General features: G+C 40.3%; 1 protein-coding gene across 2 annotated transcripts in view; it reads left to right on the top strand.

The window, feature by feature from the left end:
* Positions 1 to 20,497, top strand: part of LOC117722540 (sulfotransferase 1C1) — a 35,422-nt gene extending 14,925 nt beyond the window's left edge. For both annotated transcript variants that reach the window (XM_034521750.2, XM_076915406.1), the window contains 7 exons: positions 7,582 to 7,764; positions 9,720 to 9,848; positions 13,496 to 13,593; positions 16,544 to 16,670; positions 18,124 to 18,218; positions 19,769 to 19,949; positions 20,150 to 20,497. In XM_034521750.2, coding sequence (XP_034377641.1) covers positions 7,593 to 7,764; positions 9,720 to 9,848; positions 13,496 to 13,593; positions 16,544 to 16,670; positions 18,124 to 18,218; positions 19,769 to 19,949; positions 20,150 to 20,262 — 915 coding nt within the window. In that variant the 5' untranslated portion in view covers positions 7,582 to 7,592 and the 3' untranslated portion in view covers positions 20,263 to 20,497. The remainder of the gene's footprint in view (positions 1 to 7,581; positions 7,765 to 9,719; positions 9,849 to 13,495; positions 13,594 to 16,543; positions 16,671 to 18,123; positions 18,219 to 19,768; positions 19,950 to 20,149) is intronic.
* Positions 20,498 to 21,516: the final 1,019 nt, after the last annotated feature.

Raw genomic sequence — 21,516 nt, 5'->3', positions numbered from 1 at the left:
TTTGAAAGCCAACTATCCATGTAAGGTAATCTGGACTGTTGTCTGTTAACTCTACTCAGCTATCTCTAAATAAAATATAGGAAACACCCTAACAATAAACTCCAAGCCATGAATTTGCTATAGTCTCTTAACTCACAGGCTGTCCATCTCAAATCAGTTTTAAAAAGTTAAAGAAGGACTGGGTCTAAGCCTTGTATTCCTAAATATGTTATCCTGGTACAATGCCTATGAGAGTAACAATATTCATCTCACTTTTATATCAATAAGAAGCTCGTACCAATGAAAACCTTAAAATTTGTAATCAAAGTAAATTGGTGCCATTTAAGAATTTATATCTTCATCTTGATACTAATTATACAGATTTCTATTAATAGGTTATGGCTATGCAATAAATCCTAGCTAATCCTCTCTATTCCCACAAAACCACTACTTTTCCCTAGAAAGACAGCCCAACATTTACCACCTTAGTCCCCAAGCCCAGGGAATAGGGGCGCTGACTCTTCATTAGCTTCTTCAAGCTGATTATGGGTGTTGAGATATTAGAAGAGGAGTGGGGGGAAGGGCAAGTTGGCAAGCCTCTGATGCTGTGTCTTCACTGCCTCCAGATGGAATTCCCGGACCTCAGATGTTTGAGCAGGTCTGCCCAGCTTGCTTGTTGAGTAGATACACCAAGGCTGATCATTCTGCAATATACAATTCTCAAAACAAATTTTAGTATCAAGATAGTTTTTTTTTAAGAGGGCTGACATTTTATTAAGGATGTTGGTTCTAACTGCTTTTCTTTTTTCCCCTCTTTTATTGGATATAATATTTACATTTAAAATTTTTATCCCCTTACTACATTCCCCCCCCACCCAGGAACCCCTTATCCCATCCCCCCTCCTCCTGCTTCTATGAGGGTGTTTACCCACCTACCCCCCAATCCCCCTCCCCACCATCAGATTCCCCCACACACACTCAGTGCTCAGCCTTCAAGGTACCAATGACCTCGTCTCCCACCTATGCCCAACAAGGCCATCCTCCCCTACATATACAGCTGGAGTCATGTGTCTCTCCATATATGCTCCTAGGCTGGTGGTTTAGACCCTGGAGAGCTCTGGTTGGTTGGTATTGTTGCTCTCCTCATGGAGCCACCAACCCTTTAGGCTCCTTCAGTATACTCTCTAACTTCTCCATTGGGAACCTTTGATCAGATTAATGGTTAGCTGCGAGTATCTGCCTCTGGGTATGTCAGACTCTGGGGGACATCTAAGGAGACAGCCTTATCAGGCTGCTGTCAGCTTTCCCTTCCTGACATCTATATCAGCATCTATTTTGGTGACTGCACATGGGATGAATGGCCACGTGGAATGGTCTCCATACAACCTCTCCTTCAGATTCTGTCCCACACTTTGTCTCCATATTTGCTCCCTTGGGTATTTAGTTACTCCTTCTAAGAAAGACCTAAGCATCCTCACTTGTTCTTTCTTCTTCATGAGCTTCATGTCATCTGGTAGTTGAATCTTTGTTGTTTCAAACTTTTGGGCTAATCTCCGCTTATCAGTGAGTAAATACCATGTGTGTACTTTTGTAATTGGGTTACCTCACTCAGGATGATATTTTCTAGTTCCATCCATTTACCTAAGAATTTCTCAATTTCTAAATCTAAGAAAGAGGAACACTCCTTCATTGTTGATGGGGTTGCAAGCTGGTACAACCACTCTGGAAGTCAGTCTGGCGGTTCCTCAGAAAATTGGACATAGCACTACCTGAGGAACCAGCTATAGAATTTCATTTAGAATTTAGAATTCTATTTAGAATTTCATTATTTTTAATAGCTGAGTAATATTCCATTGTGTAAATGTACCACATTTTTGTATCCATTCCTCTGTTGAAGGGCATCTGGGTTCTTTCCAGCTTCTGGCTATTATAAATAGGGCTGCTATGAACATAGTGGAGCATATGTCTTTGTTATTTGTTGAGGCATTTTCTGGGTATATACCCAGGAGTGGTATAGCTGGTTCCTCAGGTAGTGCTATGTCCAATTTTCTGAGGAACCGCCAGACTGACTTCCAGAGTGGTTGTACCAGCTTGCAACCCCGTCAACAATGAAGGAGTGTTCCTCTTTCTTCACATCCTTGCCAGCATCTACTATCACCTGAATTTTTGATCTTAGCCATTCTGACTGGTGTCAGGTGGTATCTCAGTGTTGTTTTGATTTGCATTTCCCTGATGACTAAGGATGTTGAGCATTTCTTAAGGTGCTTCTCGGCCATTCGTGTTTCCTCAGTTGAGAATTCTTTGTTTAGCTCTGTACCACATTTTTTAATGGAGTTATTTTGTTGTTTGGCGTCTAATTTCTTGAGTTCTTTGTATATATTCGATATTAGCCCTCTATCAGATGTAGGATTGGTAATGATCTTTTCCCAATCTGTTGGTTGTGTAGCTACCTTCTTTTATGGTTTTTGGAAGATTACTTTCTTGCTTTTTCTAGGTTGTAGTTTCCCTCCTTGTGATGGAGTTTTCCACCAATTATCCTTTGAAGTACTGGATTTGTGTTGAGATACTGTGTAAATTTGGATTTGTCATGGAATATTTTGGTTTCTCCATCAATAATGGTTGACAGTTTTGCTGGGTATAGTAGTCTGGGCTGGCATTTGTGTTCTCTTAGGGTCTGTATGATATCGGTCCAGGATCTTCTGGCTTTTATGGTCTCTGGTGAGAAGTCTGGTGTAATTCTTATAGGTATGCCTTTATATGTTACTTTGCCTTTTTCCCTTACTGCTTTTAGTATTTTTTCTTTGTTTTGTACATTTGATGTTTTGACTATTATGTGGTGGGAAGTATTTCTTTTCTGGTCTAAGCTATTTGGAGTTCTGTAGGCTTCTTGTATATTTATGGACATCTCTTTCTTTAGGTTAGGGAAGCTTTCCTCTATAATTGTATTGAGGATATTTACTGGTCCTTTAAGTTGGGACTCTTCCCCCTTATCTATACCTATTATCCTTAGGTTTGGCCTTCTCATTGTGTCTTGGATTTCTTGTATATTTTGGGTTAGTAGCTTTTTGTATTTTGCATTTTCTTTGACAGTTGTGTCAATGTTTTCCATGGTATCTTCTGCACATGAGATTCTCTCTTCCATCTCTTGTATTCTGTTGGTGATACTTGTGTCTATGACTCCTGGTCGTTTTTTTAGGTTTTCTATCTCCAGGGTTGTCTCTCTTTGTAATTTCTTTATTGTTTCTACTTCCATTTTTAGATCCTGCATGGTTTTGTTTAATTCCTTCTCCTGTTTGGTTTCATTTTCTTGCAATTCCTTAAGGGATTTTTGTGTTTCCTCTTTAAGGGTTTCTGTCTACCAGTGTTCTCGTTAAGTTGAGAGTGTTATTTATGTCCTTCTTGAAGTCCTCTATCATTATCATGAGAAGTGATTTTAATTCTGAATCCTGCTTTTCTGGTGTGATGGGGTGTTCGGGGCTTGCTATGATGGGGGAACTGGGTTCTGATGATGCCATGTAACTGGTTTCTGTTGCTTACGTTCTTGTGCTTGCCTTTCACCATCTGGTTAACTCTAGTGCTGCCTGTGCTTGCTGTCTCTGACTGAAGCCTGCCTTTCCAGTTATCTCGCTTGTGTCTGCTCTCCTAGGGGTCCAGATGTCTCTGTGATCTTTTCCAGCTGCACTGATTATAGTGGTACCTCTAGGATGCCTCAGGATATGATGCCTCCAAGGTAGCAGTCCAGCTAGGTGTCTGCTGTTCTGGGTGCAGTGTCTCCTCTAGGATATCTCAGGATATGTTGTTTGACGCTCTGAGTTCAGTTGTTCCTCTGTGGCTCTGGGTTGAGTGGATCTTCCAGTATGTCTCAGGCGGAATCCGGGGTCCACACAACAGCAGATCAGGCAGAGGTCTGGTCCAGGCCTCAGATCCCGGAGAGGGGCAGAAGGGGAGTGCTCGTCCACAGGGGCGGGGAGCAGGGGTATCTGCTGGAATCTGAGCGCTCACAGCACCCAGCTATGGGCTCAGGGCAGTATGTGGGTCTTCCTACCAAACACTGGCTGTGGGATCCGTGGAGCCTCCAGAATGTCTCGGGTGGGATCCGGGGTCCACACAACAGCAGACCAGGCAGAGGTCTCACCTGGTCTGTATTTCATTTCTTTGTAGCTATTGTGTCAGCTTCATATTGCTGCTTAAGAGATTACTACAAATTTGGTGGTTTAAAGCAACATAAGCTTTCTAGCTTCCAAGTTCTGAGATATAAGTTCTAAGATCAGGGTTTTGGTGAGGCTGCTGTCCTTGAAGTCCTAGGAAAGAGAGAAGGGACTATCTGGCTGCATTTTTGGCTTAGCTCTTCCACATGTTGTCTTCAACTCTGTCTCTGTCTGTCTTTATGTCTCTCTGTCTCTGTCTCCCCCTATCATTCTCTCTTTCGATTCGTGGCTGGTTTTCATACTCACTATGTAGCTGAGGGTAACCTTGATCTTCCTTCCTCAGTTCTGGGATGACAAGCTTATCCCACCATGCCTGGGTTTCACACACACATCCTATGGAGCTTGTATAATTGGCATCCACATCCATGTTATTATGCAGTCATTTCTGCCCCCTAACCACCTCTAGCTTTCCATCTTCATCTTTCCCTAGCTCACCTCCACTGTCTCCACAGGTTCACCTTCCTGATAAGACCACATAGTTGGAATCACACAATATGTCACCTTTACAGACAGCTTTCTTGCACTTAGTATGCACTGAGATTTCCTTTGTATCATTCTGCTGCTTCACAGAACATTCATTTTCCATAATAAAGTAAGTCTCTGAGAAAAAAGCAGAAATTTCAGAAACTACTCTTACCTCAGGCTACTTCAGGACTTACCTGCAGACTCTCCTGCCCTGTTTACTCACCTCTGACCTTGGTAAAATGAATTTCTGGAAAAGGTCAACACATTGCCAGTAAGTGTTTCACTTCAGAAGAAAAGAGGAGGGAATGCCCTTAAAAGATAGTTGCCACGTATGTTTTATTTATCCCAGAGTCCTTACATTTTTCCCTATTTATTTATTTCTTTATTTATTCACTTTACATCTTGATCACAGGCCCCTCCTCTCCTCTTCTCCTAGTCCTACCCTTACAAATTGCTCCCCCATTACTCCCTACTCTTCCTCTCAAAGAAAGGGAAACCCCCCCCTCTTTCTAGTTTGGAAACCACAAATAGAAGATAAGTTAAATGAACCTTTTCAGGTCAAAGCAGCTGAGACAGGAACAGCCCACCAGGTAGAGCCCACTGCCTCAGGAACGAGGGCACTAATCCTGCCACATTCCCAGAAACTTCTGTAGCAGCCTATAAATAAGTAAATGCCTGGCCTTAAGAATAGAAAGCAATCGGGCAGTGGTGGCGCACGCCTTTAATCCCAGCACTTGGGAGGCAGAGGCAGGCGGATTTCTGAGTTCGAGGCCAGCCTGGTCTACAGAGTGAGTTCCAGGACAGCCAGAACTACACAGAGAAACCCTGTCTCGAAAAAAAAAAAAGAAAAGAAAAAGAAAAAAAAAAAGAATAGAAAGCAAGGCATTAAACTTTACCAGGAAGAAGAGGAAAGATGGATGTCTCAGTGTATCTCACACAACTGCAGTGTGAGAGGAAAGAGCTGCCAAGCCACAAACCAGCATTTTCTAGCCTTTGCTTGCTGGTCACTTTGCATGCTATAAGTGACAGCAGAATTTTCAAAGAATACCTGTCTCTTATAAATGGAGTGACCATTATAATAACTTTATTAAACTCATATGCAACATTCAGAACTATGGGTGACAGTGTAAACCCTTATTCTGCAAATGAATATCCTACCTCAAAAGTTATCCTAAATCTTGTAAGTTAAGCTTTTCAGTACGGTAACTCAGATCTCTCACTTACAAACCTGATAAAACTGAATCTTCCTACATAATGCCCCAATAATACATTAAGCTCTAACTGCAAGTTTCACCTGTCAGATGTTTCATTATATCAAACTCTTAGCCACATCAGCATTTGCTAAACATCCCGAGATCATTCTTATAATCTTAGAACAAAACCAGAAATGCTATGGCTTTTCTTGTTTTACTTCTATATGAAAATGATATGAGTATATATGTCTTTGCAGTCCAGACTGGTCTCAAATTCAAAGTCCTCCTGCTTCAGCCTCCAAGTGCTAGGGCTAACTACAGGTAGCAACAGCATATACAGCTCTATGTAATATATAAAATATATATTACATATATATGTATATATAAATATATAAATATAATTAATAAAATATAAATAAATAAAATATAAATAATATAAATAAATAAATATAATAATTATATAAATATAATTCTAGGATTTCAAAAAATTGAAACAAAATTATTCATCATAGAAATAGCTGTCATGTCTTAAGCCATTGTATTGTAGGGACTTTTGGGGTTCCTGCTTGAGATTTAATAACAAAGTCACAGAGACATTTAGTATAGACATATAGTATGAGCCTGTTAGCTTTTGTGCTGGGGGCAGTTCCTCAGATAGCCAGCTAGACTCAGCCCAGCTCCCCTATCACTAGTCTCTACCATGTGGTTCTCTCTGCTCTACCTCCCTGCTATGCTCCAATTCTGCTCCAAGCACAAGCCTCCAGATCTTTATTCATCCAAAGCCCTATACTCTCTCATACAATAAAAAGTGGAAGAGCATAGTGGGAAAGGTTCCACAGCTTACTCAATCAGAACCAGGACTATGTCACCAGTCTATTGTTGCCTTTTGGCCAGACTGAGGGCTATGTGACCTCCCAAAGGCAGCTTGCTTTTGAACATGATAATCTCAGAGACTACTTGATCACTCTGTTTACATCTTTTTGGGTAGGTGGGGAATCAACAAACATTTATATAGAAAGCGGGTATTGTGGGCTATAAAAATGATAATACCACATGTGCTGCCAATACCTGGCACTGCCAGTTTAGCGATTAACAAGAGAAAGTACAGGGACACACATACATAGCCAGTTCATACAATATTTGTGGGGTTGGTTACCCTAACACCATTGTGTTTGTTCTCCAAGATATACAGGATAGCTTTAGATTGTAGTTGCTCTTCAGCTGAGCCTTACCACTGCTGACTTTCAGAGAGATTTCTGTCAGCCAGACTGCCTTGCTGTGACCCTTTGATGATGAACAAAGTTTCAAAGGGAAGGACCCTAACAAGATGTTCCATGAAGGCATTTCTATAAACTTTGTACTAGTCAGGTCAGAAACAGTTTAGCTCAACCCACTTCAGCACTGCTCTGAATCCAATCCACGTCATGCTCCTTGAATCCCACAGTAAGCCATGATCTATGGCATGAACCATGTCTCTGTCTGTTTCTTAGGTCTCAGACAGTCTGGCTCCAAGGAGACAATACAAAATGGCAGATTCCTCCCTGGTTATCTTCCTCCCTGGTAGCTGTCCCCTCAGAGATGTTTGTAGGCAGGTTGCAAATGTCCCACATGCTGACAACATTACTTTTCTTACTAAATAAACACAAAAAATGTCAGTAACTCTTCTGACCACCTGAGAGAAATGCTTTCAAAGTTAAGCCTAAACATTAGAAATAACATAAATTCCCTTCGTACAGAACCTGTCAAGATGTCCTTGGAAGAAATGAAAGACCTCCACCTTGATGAACAGAACCTGCAGCCAGAAACTAGGGAAGTGAATGGAATTCTCATGGCCAAGATTACCAGTGATAACTGGGACAAAATCTGGAACTTCCAAGCAAAGCCTGATGATCTCCTCATTGCTACCTATGCAAAAGCAGGTGGGTATAAGGAACAGCAGCAGGAAAGGCCACTTACAGGAAACAACTGCTTCCTAACATGGGCATCTGCATTGGTGGGGCTTTATCTTGGCAAATCCCTGGAGGGTAAAAACAAAATGAACAAAACAACCATTCCAACTCATAAGGGTCAATACCCTATCCTACTTGATTCTCCTTTAATTAAGCTCTTGAAAGACAGAGATGGCCCAACCATAACAAATTCCCAAAGACTAAGTAAAATTACAAGGTATTCACACAGAAATTACAAAGCCCAAACTGTGGGAAATAAAATGGAAATTCTTGAGTTCTGCCAGCCCAGCAACCCTTCTGTATTCACCTCTCTAGCACCTAAACTATGCCCTCTAGTGGCCTAGATTGACATGGACTTGAGTGCGTGTAGCCCAGAAGTAATGCTGTGAACACATGTATACCCATTGTGAGAAAAATGGAGAAGAGTTACCAGTTATTAGAATCCTATGGAACAAAGAGGAAACTATGGGAAAGTATCAGAAAAAACCAAGAATGTCATGGACCTGATCAAGGGGAAAAGCAAGGAACATCCTCCTTGAGGAAACATTGGTGAATGACTAGTGGGTCTTTTTCCTCCCCAATACCATTTGTTTTTGTCACTCTACAGAGTATGTTAAAGTTAGTGGTTTTGACACTTGATTTAGAAACAGATTTTTGGCATGAAATTTCAGCTGAATTTTGAAAAAGGACCACTTTTGTGCTCCATATTGGTTGGCATTTCAACTCCTGTTTCTAATTGGGCCAAGATCTAGCTTAGGAGTTTCTAAACAGGGATTAGGGTTACTATAGGCTCTCTATTTCTGTCTGGCTTTCACTGGACATGTTGCTTTCCCACATCTGAACTTAAACATGTACTTTGTCTTAGAGCAGAAATTTTTGATAATCTAGCTTGAAAAATATACATCTACCGGCAAGGACCTCTGACCTCTGACCAATGGTCTCTTCTCTCTCTGTCTCTCTCTGTCTCTGTCTCTGTCTCTGTCTCTGTCTCTGTCTCTCTCTCTCTCTCTCTCTCTCTCTCTCTCTCTGTCTGTCTCTCTGTCTCTCTGTCTCTCTGTCTCACATACACACACACACACACACACAGACACACACACACACACACAAACACACACAACTGGCTTTATTACAGTATTTCTCTCAGCACCTCTCAACCTCCCATAAACACTACATATACTTCTAGGTGGAACAAACTGGCCCTGATCCCCTCAAGATAATATTATTTTCTAGGGCTGATGACATTCAATTTGTACTTCCATTCTTCATGTCAAAACGGCCATGATTCTACTCAAGTCTTTGAGCAATAAATAAGAAACCTTCCTGTGCATTGCTCAAGGACATTTCTCCCTTCCCAGCATTCCTGTGGCAGTAGCTACCTTTTGGTTATGTTTATACCTAGTGTGTTTGGTTTATCTGTGAGAAAAAGAGACAATCAAAAGTAGTGACTGCACCTTGGTACAAAAAAAACCTGAAAACTGCAGCCTTTAGTTAGCTAATTACCTAACTAAAATGAGAGTATCTCTTAATTTGAAAGAGAAAAGTAGATGTCCGGTCTCTGTCATGTCTCCCTCAAAAGGAGAAATGCAAATGCATTGGCTAATTCATCTTTGATTCAATCCACATTTGCCTGATTCCACACTTATTCACTCAAACTCCATTTATGAGGGACAAAGTAATTTATTAAATGCCAGGAAGAAAGAGGACAGAGGATTAAAAACAGCATACACTACAAGCAAAAAGTGACAATGAGCCCAGAGGGCCACTAGTGTTTAGAGAAAGACAAAGAATGTAATAGGTGAGCTGATTCTATCTAGAACCCAGCAAATCTGACTACAGTTTTGTTCACTATATGAGTGATTGATTAAATAGAATAGAATTGAATTGTGCCATGAGTGGGTAGAACTGAAAATAATTAATGCTTCTAGGTACCACCTGGACACAGGAAATTGTGGACATGATCCAAAATGATGGGGATGTTCAAAAGTGCCAACGGGCCAACACCTATGACCGACACCCTTTCATTGAGTGGACTTTGCCTCCACCCCTCAACTCAGGTGAGTTTACCTAACTGAGGTACAAGGGAATGCAATCATTGTGCAATATCAGTTTTTACACAGAGGAAGATCATTTCTACAGTCTTCCTTCTAAAACATGCTTTCAAATGGAACCAGAAAGGAGTGTGAAAGCAGCCCAGGTCAACACAACACAATTCCTTTCCTAAAATGCATGACTATGGAGCATAAGGCAAATGGCCTATGGTATGCAAGCATCTGAAGTGTTATGCATGTATAAGAGGTAAATAAAGTCATGGGCTACAGTTTGGACCATATGTGTCACAAAAGTCTGAAAGTTAAATGCCTGCTTCCCCAGGAAGGCACTTGGGAGAATCAGTAGAGCCCCATGTGGTTGGCCATGTGTGAGATACATTTAAGCCATTGATCCTGGATCCTGCCCTTTAGGAAATAATAGAACCCCAACATCTGACCCTTTTGTATATGGCTTGAGAAGAAAGGCTTTGTTCTTCCACATGCTCCACCATGATATGCTTCCTCAGCACAGGGTGAAAGAAATAAGGCCACTATCTATGTAAGTTCTTAAGCCATCCACCAAAGCAGACTTTTGTTTTTCCAACTTGATCATGTCAGGCATTATCCTATAATGACAGATAATGTGTATTACCATTCCAAAACAGAGGAAAGGGGGCATAGTTAGAACAAAAGCAAGACCAAACGTCAGCTGAGTAACCTCCAAACACTCCATTTTCAATGTCTGATGTCAAGTATTCTTCAGATCTCCAACTCCTTTTACTTTTGATTGATTGTAAAATACTTTTTTTTTTCCTCTTGGGCTGGTTCCACTACACCTGTTAGCCACTTTTCTTGGCAGGTATCCAATGTCATTAGGATTTCCAACATCTTGGAATCTCCAAGGCAATCCAGGCTTCAGGCTTCACCTTTACAGCTTCACAAGATGGTCTTTCTAGGCCTCTGTGCAGAGACACCCCTGACATATGTTTGGCCTCTGCCATTGTTCTTAGTTGCATAGAGAGATTCCAGAACTCATTTCTTGTATCCTTGACTCTAAAGCCAGAAGCACATGACTGAAGTTGTCAAACTCTGATGTTTGCTGAGGCTGAAACACGGCTTCCTTTGTTGAATAAATTTTTACCAGCTTTCTGGTTTCTATAGCTTCCTTTACTGCCTAAACTTGGCTGTCCTAGAACTTGCTCTGCAGATCAGGCTAGCCTTAACCTCACAGATCTGCCTTTCTCAGGCTCTGAGGTGGTTCCTGGGGTTTCCCAATCTGTGGATGTGACTGGGTAATAAAGGCAATGTTAATCACAGGATTCTTCCCTGGGGCTTTATGATCAATGATTATGACAGGTTAACAAGGGCTATGTTAATCACCCTTCTATTCTCTGGGGCTTCTAGATATATGGATATATAGGTCTGGAAGGGTTCCTATAGCCTTTCCAGAAACATGGTAAGAGTTTTAGCTTGTTTATGCCAAACTCCATTAACCTTAAACAAATTTGTAGGCTCTGTACAGCATTATAGAGATCACTCATCATATATGGGGTGGGGACTCCCTTACTTTATCCAGTATTGAAGTCTTATTGAAGTCTGGGAGACAGAAAGGCAATTTCCAGAATCATGGGGGTCTTCAGAGGCTATGAACTTCCTTGCTTCCCTTCAGATTTCTGCCTCCCCAGCCCCTCCAGCCCCATCCCCCTCCCCCTTCCCTAGGGTAAGTAGAGTTTGAGGAGTTTTTGGCAGTTGTTTCAGGTAGGCTGGTGAGTGTGAAACTTTGTCTGAGAAAATAAATTATACTTTGAGGTTTATCAGAAAAATTAGTATTTTGATTTTTCACAGTTAGAAAGGGGAACATGGACCATAAATGGAGTTGTAGGAAAGGTATGGTTATCACTCATAGCTTCCCTTGTGGTACTGGGCCCACGCAGCCAAAGAGAGAACCAGGCTTGGAGTTTGGCTATATCTGGGTCATTTGAGGATGAGTCAGAAAAAGAAAGCCTTGAATACAGCTTAGAGTAGAAATGTAGAACATAAGAGAATCCACTCTAGATGTAGGAATAGCTAAGGACAGTCAAAGGTGGTGAGATCAGAAGGATTCTGAAGTGAGGGATAGAATGGCTGTAAAACCTCAGAGTCTGGGTTCTCTGGCAGTTTGAGAGGCTTTTTCTTCTGTACTATTATAATCTGGATCTCACATTATTGCACTGTAAAAGCCAGGAGGGTTGTGTTTGCAAGATTATCTAGTCACACTCAAACATAGGAAAATTAACCCAGGACTTCCTAGAACATTATACTGAACCTTGGCGTTAAACATCAATGTTGAGTGACCAGTATCAGGCCATCCCGCACTGAAGGTTGGCCAATCCAACTTACCAAGTGAACAGAGAGTTCTCTTGGAGAAGTGAATTCCACATTCTGATTCTCATGCTCTGAAAACTAATTTAAAGTTTTATAATTTGTATTCCAAGAGGGAGGCTGAGACCATCATTGAGGTTCAGTTTTCCCACATCTGCCTGTAAATGAAAAAGATTAATGGGAACACGAGAATACCAAAGACTGACAAGGGACAGAGACAATGAAATGATACAACAAACAGGACACAAATTGGTGGCCACCAGGACAAACCAGATCCTGAGGATTTGCAGTGCTCTCCTGGCTAGAACCTGGACTCAGGAATTCTTACATTCTTTCCAGATTTTACCATGAATCCCTTCATGATTGGCATTTAAGACATACCAGAAGCCCAAAACCTTGTTTTATCTTACCTCCAAGCATCCCAAATACAGGTGCATTCATGGACTCTTTCAAAAATTTTAGAGGACAAGTTGGTGGGGGGGGGGGGGGGGCGGATTGTTAATTCCTGAGGCTGAGGAACAATTTTTCAATGGCCTCTCTATTACCAACAGCTCTCACCCTTACATAGAAGGCACCCACCTTAGGTCCTCAGGCAATTTTGTGGGACCTTGAAATGTTATATGGTTTGAAGAAAAAAAAAAAAAAAAAAACCTGAAAGGCCTGAATAAGTCAAACTAAATGGAGCTTTTATTTATGACCAGTAGAGAGAAGCAGCCACAACCTCTAAACTTGTTCAAGATTTCAATAACAAAAACTTCGATTGAAATATGTACAGAATGGCAGCTGTGGACATACACAACAAGGAAGCATTGTTTACATAATGGAGAGAGAGCAGTTAAAACTCAGGTATTTCTCACAGCCTTGAAGTCAGGAACACATTGTATAGGAATTTATGGCTGGTCCAGAGACCAATTTACCCAATATAGTTTTAGCATGTAAAGTATCCGTAGGAATACTTTCATAGGATAACATAACTATAGTTGAGAATCCACTACAAAGTAAATAAAATGTTCCAGTGACTACCCCTTCCTGAGTCCATCTTCAGGATCATGACATGGAATATAAATTTAGGTAAAGGGCAAAAGATATGTATAACTAAGTAGTCTTTTTCAAGGTGTGGTTTCATCCATCAATGTGGAGTATCATCCAGAATGAGCTGGAAATCTGCCCTCACGATAAAGGGAAACATATGTCTTACATATGTAAGACTGTAGAGTCACTCATTAGGTCAATACAGTTTCTAGTGCTCAACACATTGGATCCACATAGCTGGGGAGAAAGATCTGGCTAAACAAAGTTGTCTTACCTCCTAGGTCTGGATCTGGCTAACAAAATGCCTTCACCTAGAACCCTGAAGACTCATCTGCCTGTTCAGATGCTTCCACCTTCCTTCTGGAAAGAAAACTCAAAGGTAAGACCAGCCTAATTTTATTCATTAAAACAGAAACAGCCGGTGGAAACTACAGGAGACATGGTGGCATTACCCCAGAGCCCACATTCTCCTTTTTGCACCCACCTTTCCTTCAGAATATTATTGTTGGGTACCATTGGAAGTTTCCATGCAAAGTTCTGATCATCTGCCCACTATCCTGTGTTAAATGAGAGAAGTCAATACAAAATATGGGTTTCCTGCTTGAAGGTGGAGACTTAATTTGAAACCTCTATGATGCAGGGACAAAGAAGGACTTAAATGAGAGAGCAGTCTATCTAGGGAAACCTGCATGGGTAAAGTGAAACATGACAGTGAGTTTGTGGATCTCTGGGACCCTACAAAGCAGAAGCCAGGAGAATTCTGAAAACACAGGCCACAGTGCAGGTCCATGCAATATTCAACAACCTGTTAAGATTTCTCCCAAAGCCAACTATCTGAGAGCCTTACCTGTCTCTGCGTTTCTGCTGTGCCAACTCCTTAGCCACAAACATCAGTTTTGAAAGATGCCCTTGCCCAGAACATGATAGTTTTTTAAGACTATAACAGCTAAGGCCACCTGACAATACCCTTCCTACAACCATAGATCAAACAACATTCTAATGAACACCAATGAAAACATGTCCAACTTGTAGGCAAAACTTGGTCAAAAACATTGGCAAAAAAATTACAACTCTAATTTGATAATGTATACAAACTTAATCTACCCCCATGAAGCTAGATTTCAGTAGAGTGTTTCTGTTTCCTCTATTTAATTTGTTTTGACACTTCTTAATTGTAATCCTATACAAGTTTAGACACAGATTCTTACTAAACTCATACCTCCCAGACATTTTTTTATCTCTGCACATACCAACAAACAGATAAAGGAAGAAGGGTTTTATAATCATTTCATCTACAAGTCTTAAAATAAATAAAAAGTTTATTTGAAGAATTATCATCACTACCACAGCAAACAGACAGCATGGCAGGGGATCTGACAAGAATTCAAGCCTACGAGGTATAGTTCCTTGTTGGTGGTCAGAATTCATTCAGGCTGTTAGATTCCTAGGCAGCTCAGGGATAGAAAGAATTCTGGGATAGGAATGTGCAACTCCAAGAACGTTGGAGAGAAGGGACACACTTAGTTAAGGTGTATCTGCTGTTCAGAAGAGTGTTTTGCAGTCATAGCCCTCTGATGAGCTGGCCCTAACAACATAAGCATATACATTTTCTCAAGAAAATGAGAATTATGTCTGCCATTCTCCTGGAATTCAAGTAGCTGAGGAATCTGTTATGGGGTTAGAGATCAACACTCTCTCCTAACTCTCCACAGTTAGGGTTTCCCTTGCTGTGAAGAGACATCATGGTCCAGGCAATTCTTATAAAGGCAAACATTTAACTGGGACTGGTTTACAGACAGCAGAAGTAGGAAACTACCTTCCACACTGGACACAGCTTAAGCATAGGAGACCTCAAAGCCTGCTCCCACGGTGACAGACTTCTTCCAAGCAGGCCACACCTACTCCAATAAGAACACACCTCCTAATAATAGTGCCATTGCTAATGGACATTCAACCACATTAGTCTATGGGAAGCAAACTTGTTCAAACCACAAGTGTCTATATCAGACAAGAAGCTTTGCAGTACTAATTAAGCAAAATTCCTAGCACAAGGAACTGATGAAGGAAGGAGAGGTTCATTTTGCTTCATTGTTCTGGAGGTTAAAACTTAAGATGAGACAGTGTTCTTGATAGACCCTCTAGTAAGAGTAACATATCATGGCGGAAATAAAAATCAAAGTGAAAAGTTGGATCTCAAAATAGAAATGAGAGACAGGAGAGAGTGAGAAAGCAGAAGAAGGAAGGAGAGGAACACAATATCTTTGGATTGTATACTGCCAGTATCCTAAAGATTCTACTTTGAACCCTGTCTCTGAAATGTTCACAGTACCTCCTTGTTGCACTACCCTGGAAGTGTTTAGCCATTTGGGGAATGTCAAACCATAACAGCATCTTCCTCCCCAAACATTGCTGCAAACATGTACAGCCACACACAAGAATGGGAGCCAGGTGGCAAGGAATGGAAGGAGACAGACAAGATAAGACAAGGGGTCACCTGTCTTTCATCAGATCATACCATTGTCTTTCTTACACAAGAATGCCCTTGCCAAAGGGGATTTTACACTGCCACAGAAGGTGAAAAGCAGGGGAGACAAGTCATCTGTGAGACTGGTGTCTATCTATAGACTGGCTGGCTCACAGCCTTTGCTTCTCCCATATCCCACTGAGACTCTTGGCTGAGCAAAAGCTAGAGAGGATTTTCAAATGGTAAAACACACCATGCTGCATGGGCTGAATATTCTGACCTCCAAATTCATAAATTGAAATGTTAATCACCAAGTTGACAGGATTAGGAGGTAGCTCTTTAGTGATCATGTTATGAAAGTGAGGCCTCATGAATGAGGTTGAGACCTGTACTAAAGATAGCTATCTCTGAGGAAGCTGGACTTCTCAAGACAATTACACCTTCATCTTAGTTTCTCTAGCCTCCAGAACTGTGAGAAATTAATTTTTGTTAAAAGGCATTCAGTCTGCAGCATCTTGTAACAGCAGTATAACTGGACTAAGTCACTATGAGTAGCTTCCTTATTTCTCAAGTTAATTAAGGGTGACAGTAACATTTATTATGCAAACCACAACCCCTTTAAAATAGAAAATGGAATATAATTAGGAATAATGTTAAGAATACAGTGATAAATCAGAATGGCTCATGAGTAAATTGGAAAAGGTGGTCACGTTGATCATAAAAACACATGCACACCCAATTCCTCAGTAAGTCGACCTATAATATACAGAATGCTTTTTAAGAACACAAATGTCCGTACTGAATAGTGATAATGTTTTGTCTTATTTCCTCTTTGCTTCCCATTCCCTTTGCTGGACAAACCTAGATTATCTATGTGGCCAGAAATGCCAAGGACTGCCTGATATCTTACTACTATTTCTCAAAAATGAATAAAATGCTGCCTGACCCTGGTACCCTGGGAGAATACATTGAAACATTCAAAGCTGGAAAAGGTGTGTGAAATAAAATGGTGATGTCCTATTTCCTAACCCATGCAATGACAACAGACAAGATTTTCAGTAGACATTTGCATTCCTCAAGGTCAATCAGGGAAGATGATATACTCAGAATAGGTCAATTCTGAAGACTTTGGTAAAGAGACAGTTGTGAGCAAAGTTAGGGAAAGTCAGCAAGGGCTAGTTGGGGCTTCTGGTATTCCCTAGCCCCTGGTGCTACCAGAGGGATCTTTAATGGTAACTGAGCTTTGACATTTCCAGCAGTCAACCACGGTGAGCCAAGAGAAAATACACCAAGGAAACAAGTCCAACATCTTCCTATCTCCAAAAATCTTTCAGTGTCTATTTGAACAAAGTCCAGCCATAAGCTATGTTCCATTTGCCGGGTATGGTTGGCAGAACCAGAAAAAAGATAACAAGCATACTTCTTACCACTCAGCATCACAGAGAACAAAATTGTTCAGATACCAGGTAGTAAGACATTTCTCCAAGTTTATTTCAAAATCATACTATTAGAATGTTTTTAATATATATATGCTTATAACATTCCATATATATGCATATATTATGTTGCATATATAATGTGTTAATATGTAACATAGTATATACTATATTGCATATATAAAATAATGTTATATATTTAAACAATTATTACTATTGTTTAACATTAATCTATGTGCATTGTGACAATGCAAGAAAAATAAAAGTTTTGAACTCAGTCATAAGACAACCCTCCACAGCAGAGAAAGTTGAATGATGGGAATAAAATACAAGGAATTTAGAATGTATCTTATCATCTGACTCAATACTCTTACAAAATGAAGCATCTACCTGCCAGAGGTAGTGAATGACTACAAGGAAACTATCTTCTGACCACAGCAAAGGAGCTGTACATATATTCCAATTGTGAGAGTATTTTTAAGGCCTGTGAAAGCCCAAGCCATATCAAATCCTAGCATCAAGAGAGGAGCTGGGCCTTAACTTCTTCCCCTAACAAATGAGCTAATGTAAACTGTTATTTGCTGGAAGACACCTGATTAGTTTTCTCAAGTTTGTGTAATCTAAGAGTGTATATATATCCTCTGATAAGTATACGTGCTCCAGTGAAATACAGCATATTCAAGAAAATTTGGGGAGTACAGATTGGCCTTGATGGGAATAAAGAGATACAAAGTTGGGTGGTAAGAAAAGGGGGAATACTTCTGGTAAGACTTGGGAAGAGGGCTGAAAAATTATCAAGTGTGTGTGTGTGTGTGTGTGTGTGTGTGTGTGTGTGTGTGAATGTCAGTGTGTCTGTGTGTGTGTGTAAAACTGTCTTCTGCAAGAAAGAATTTTGTTCAGGATCCTTGTATTTTGTTTGTATTTATTAATGGGGCTTTCTTATTTAACAAGCCATTCTCATTTGATAAGTTTTAAGGTGACAGTGACATCCCCTTTCTTTCCTCCTTAGTGCTATGGGGCTCCTGGTATGACCATGTAAAGGGATGGTGGAATGTGAAAGACCAACACCGTATTCTCTACCTCTTCTATGAAGACATGAAAGAGGTGATGACAGTGTGATCTCAACTGTTATTATCCCCCACATCCTCATATACAAAAATTCCAGTGACATCCTGGGATGTGGGCTTGTCTGCAGAAGATCCTTGAACATGTTCTCTGCTTCCATTATACTCCACAACTCAGTCTTCCCCTAGAAATTTACAACTCAGTTTTTCCCCTAGAAGCTTTAACTACTTATTCCCTCTTTGTACTCATAGTTTCTTCAAAAACTATGAGTTTCTTTTCTCTTAAAAAAAACAGAACAAGTTTTATACTCAAATCAACTGACTAGAATCTGATACTTGTGACCCATATTTCATTACCTAAAAGTTGGTTGTTGTCTATCTCACAAAGTGACTAGAAATTTATCCAGTCATAGTTGCAGAATACAAAAAGTGTAGCTTCTTTGTCTCTCTTCCACACCACTGAAGTCCATCATTAACTAAGTTCTAGTCCATGTGAACACTGGCAGGATTAGACACATACAGTGTGGTACTTAACTGACAACTCTCTCTGTTTCTTTGTGAATGAGTAGAGTAATGCCTAAAACTAACCTGTAAACCACACTTGCTCAGGAAAGAAGTAACTTCCTAGAATGTTGGGAGTTTTAGCTTTTAGAAAATAACAAAGCCTCATCAAAGCCTCATCAAAGCCTCATGGGAAAATACAGTGGCCTACAGGATTGTCTTTATAAACTCCTGCAACACATGGCTCAAGGCCCTTACATCTGGGAAATTCCAGGAAATGATCCGACCAAAGTCTATCTTTTAGTCAGTATTTGATATTTAATAATGCTTGCTTAAAATTTGAACCAAATTTTAATTTAGTTTTTCTGGAAAATCTTAGGATTAACATAGAGCATGGATCTGCTCCCACGATCCTGTGGATTGGTGTGCTTATGTTACAAATCTACCTTCTACACCCAAACTAAAAAAAAATTCAGTGTGATTTAACCAGAAACTAGCTCTTTTTCTTTCATCAGAATGAGGCAAGCTACAAAGGTTCATATCCCTAGGTCCACTTGTTAGCTCTTTTGCTCATTCTCTTATTAGACTTCTCATAGCTCACAGTCTCATTTTGCTGAATATTACAGCCAACATACCAAAGTTAATCACACAAATTAACAGATCCTCAGCTTCATATGATCTTCACACAATCCCTGACACCCAGGAAATAGAACAGCTCCCCTCCCAATATTCCAGGTCCTGTCTCTGGGGGCAATTGTTCTCCTGCTACAAGTAAATCCCCAGATGGCAAGAGTAGAACCTGGGACAGTCAATGTTCTAAACTACACTAAAACTACTTAAGATAAATTTCAATTTGTCCCTTGAAACATCTTTTTCCAAATATTGTTTGGGATATGAACCCTTGCAGCTTGCCTCATTCTAATGAAGGAAAAGAAGCTATGGCTTCAGGTTAAATCACACTGGACTTCTTTGGTAGGGTGTAGAAGGTGGATTTGTAACATAAGCACACCAATCTACAGGATTGTGATTAAACAACATCTCTAATGGAAGAACAGAATTATTTATTTTGTGTAACTATTCCACATACAGGACCCTAAAAGGGAAATTGAGAAGATTGTAAAATTCCTGGAAAAAGACATATCAGAGGAAGTTCTAAATAAAATCATCTATCACACCTCCTTTGACATAATGAAGCAGAACCCAATGGCCAACTATACTACTCTACCTTCCAGTATCATGGACCACTCTATATCTCCTTTCATGAGAAAAGGTAGGTGAGGTTGACTTCTGAGATGTCAAATAAGTCTCATGGCCCAGCTTATATTTTCCATTGATATCCCATGTTACCTGACTTACTTTGCTAGCAGGTATAGTATTAGAGAGAGATAGCATGTGTACCTGTCCATAGGAGTGTATGGGCATTCCTCCCTCTGTGCCTGCAGCACTCCCTAAGAGTTCATTTTGTTTCAGGGATGCCTGGAGACTGGAAAAACTACTTTACTGTGGCACAAAGTGAGGATTTTGATGAAGACTACCGGAAGAAGATGGCCGGGAGCACTATTACCTTCCGTACAGAGATCTGAGAGCAGTAGGGTAGAGGAAAGCCCTAGATTTCCTGGCTAAATGCTTTAGCTATTTGAGCCTCCAATCCTAAACTGTTGCATGGTTCTGTATGTCCTGTGATACTATTTAATCAAAATGTAATCAGACCTTCTACAGAATGATTTTGGTTACATTATATGATTATTTTTATTGATACCTACCACACAATCATGTACTTTACTGCAGATAGGCAAAATAAATGGAGTACCTTCACTAGCCTACAGATGTCTTGTCTCATGGCAAAGCTCACAAATAGAAAGACACACAGGAGAACATGATTCAACATAAAGTAAAATAAAAAAGCAAAGGAAATGAGAAGTGAACACTGATCATAAACCAAAGGCTAGCTAATTTTCTTAACAATTGTCTTCATCTGTTCTATGACACTTTTAACAAAACACCTAATTTGTTTATAAAGAATAAAAAACTACTTCTTATGTACTGCTTTGAAGCCTGGGTGACTAAAGTCAAAGCTCCACACTGGCAAGCCCCCTTCTTATTGCACTCTCACATGATGGAATATGGAAGGCACAGAGAGGTGGAAGAGGAGGTCAAGTTCATGTTTTCATCAGAAACCTGTGATAACTCATTCACATGATAATGTACTTAAAACTCCTGACTCCATTGGACCGCTGACTCGTTTTCCAATATACAATAAACACTGCTATATATTTAGACTATAGCTGTTGCCCCAGCTATAAGACTCCCCACTTCAAGATCCCTAGACTATGTAACAAGAACAACAACAAAAAGTCAGGCATAAAAGCTGCCTTTTAAGTTGTCAAAGTTATCTAACAGATTCCTAAAACTGGTATCCTCGGTTACCTCCCCAAGTAGAAGGTAAGTGCCTACAGTTGGTGACAACATACACTTTGAACCATGCACAAAACCCAGAAGATCTGAGTTGGATCTATCTTGATCCATCACACCCTGAGTGATGTGAGGGCTATTGTTATTCCTCCAGCAATGAAGAATTAATCTCTCCAAATGGCTGGATAGATTGTTTCTACTAGCAAAGAATATCATCAGAATTTAAGTAGCCAATGTTTCCAGCTCTGTCAGTCTTTCTACATCACCTCAGATTCCGTTTATAGTGTCCCTTTCTTCTGAGTTGATGTTCTCGCTTTAACAGTAGACTCCCTGTGAGGCTTGAAGTTCATTGTCATTGAGTCATTTCAACAAAGAAATTATGTGTTCAGTTTTCCACAATAGAAATTCTCCCTTCCTCCCTCCCT

Source organism: Arvicanthis niloticus, chromosome 17 (genome assembly GCF_011762505.2).
Source record: "Arvicanthis niloticus isolate mArvNil1 chromosome 17, mArvNil1.pat.X, whole genome shotgun sequence".
Taxonomy (NCBI): domain Eukaryota; kingdom Metazoa; phylum Chordata; class Mammalia; order Rodentia; family Muridae; genus Arvicanthis; species Arvicanthis niloticus.
This window is presented reverse-complemented; position numbering and strand designations above follow the sequence as displayed.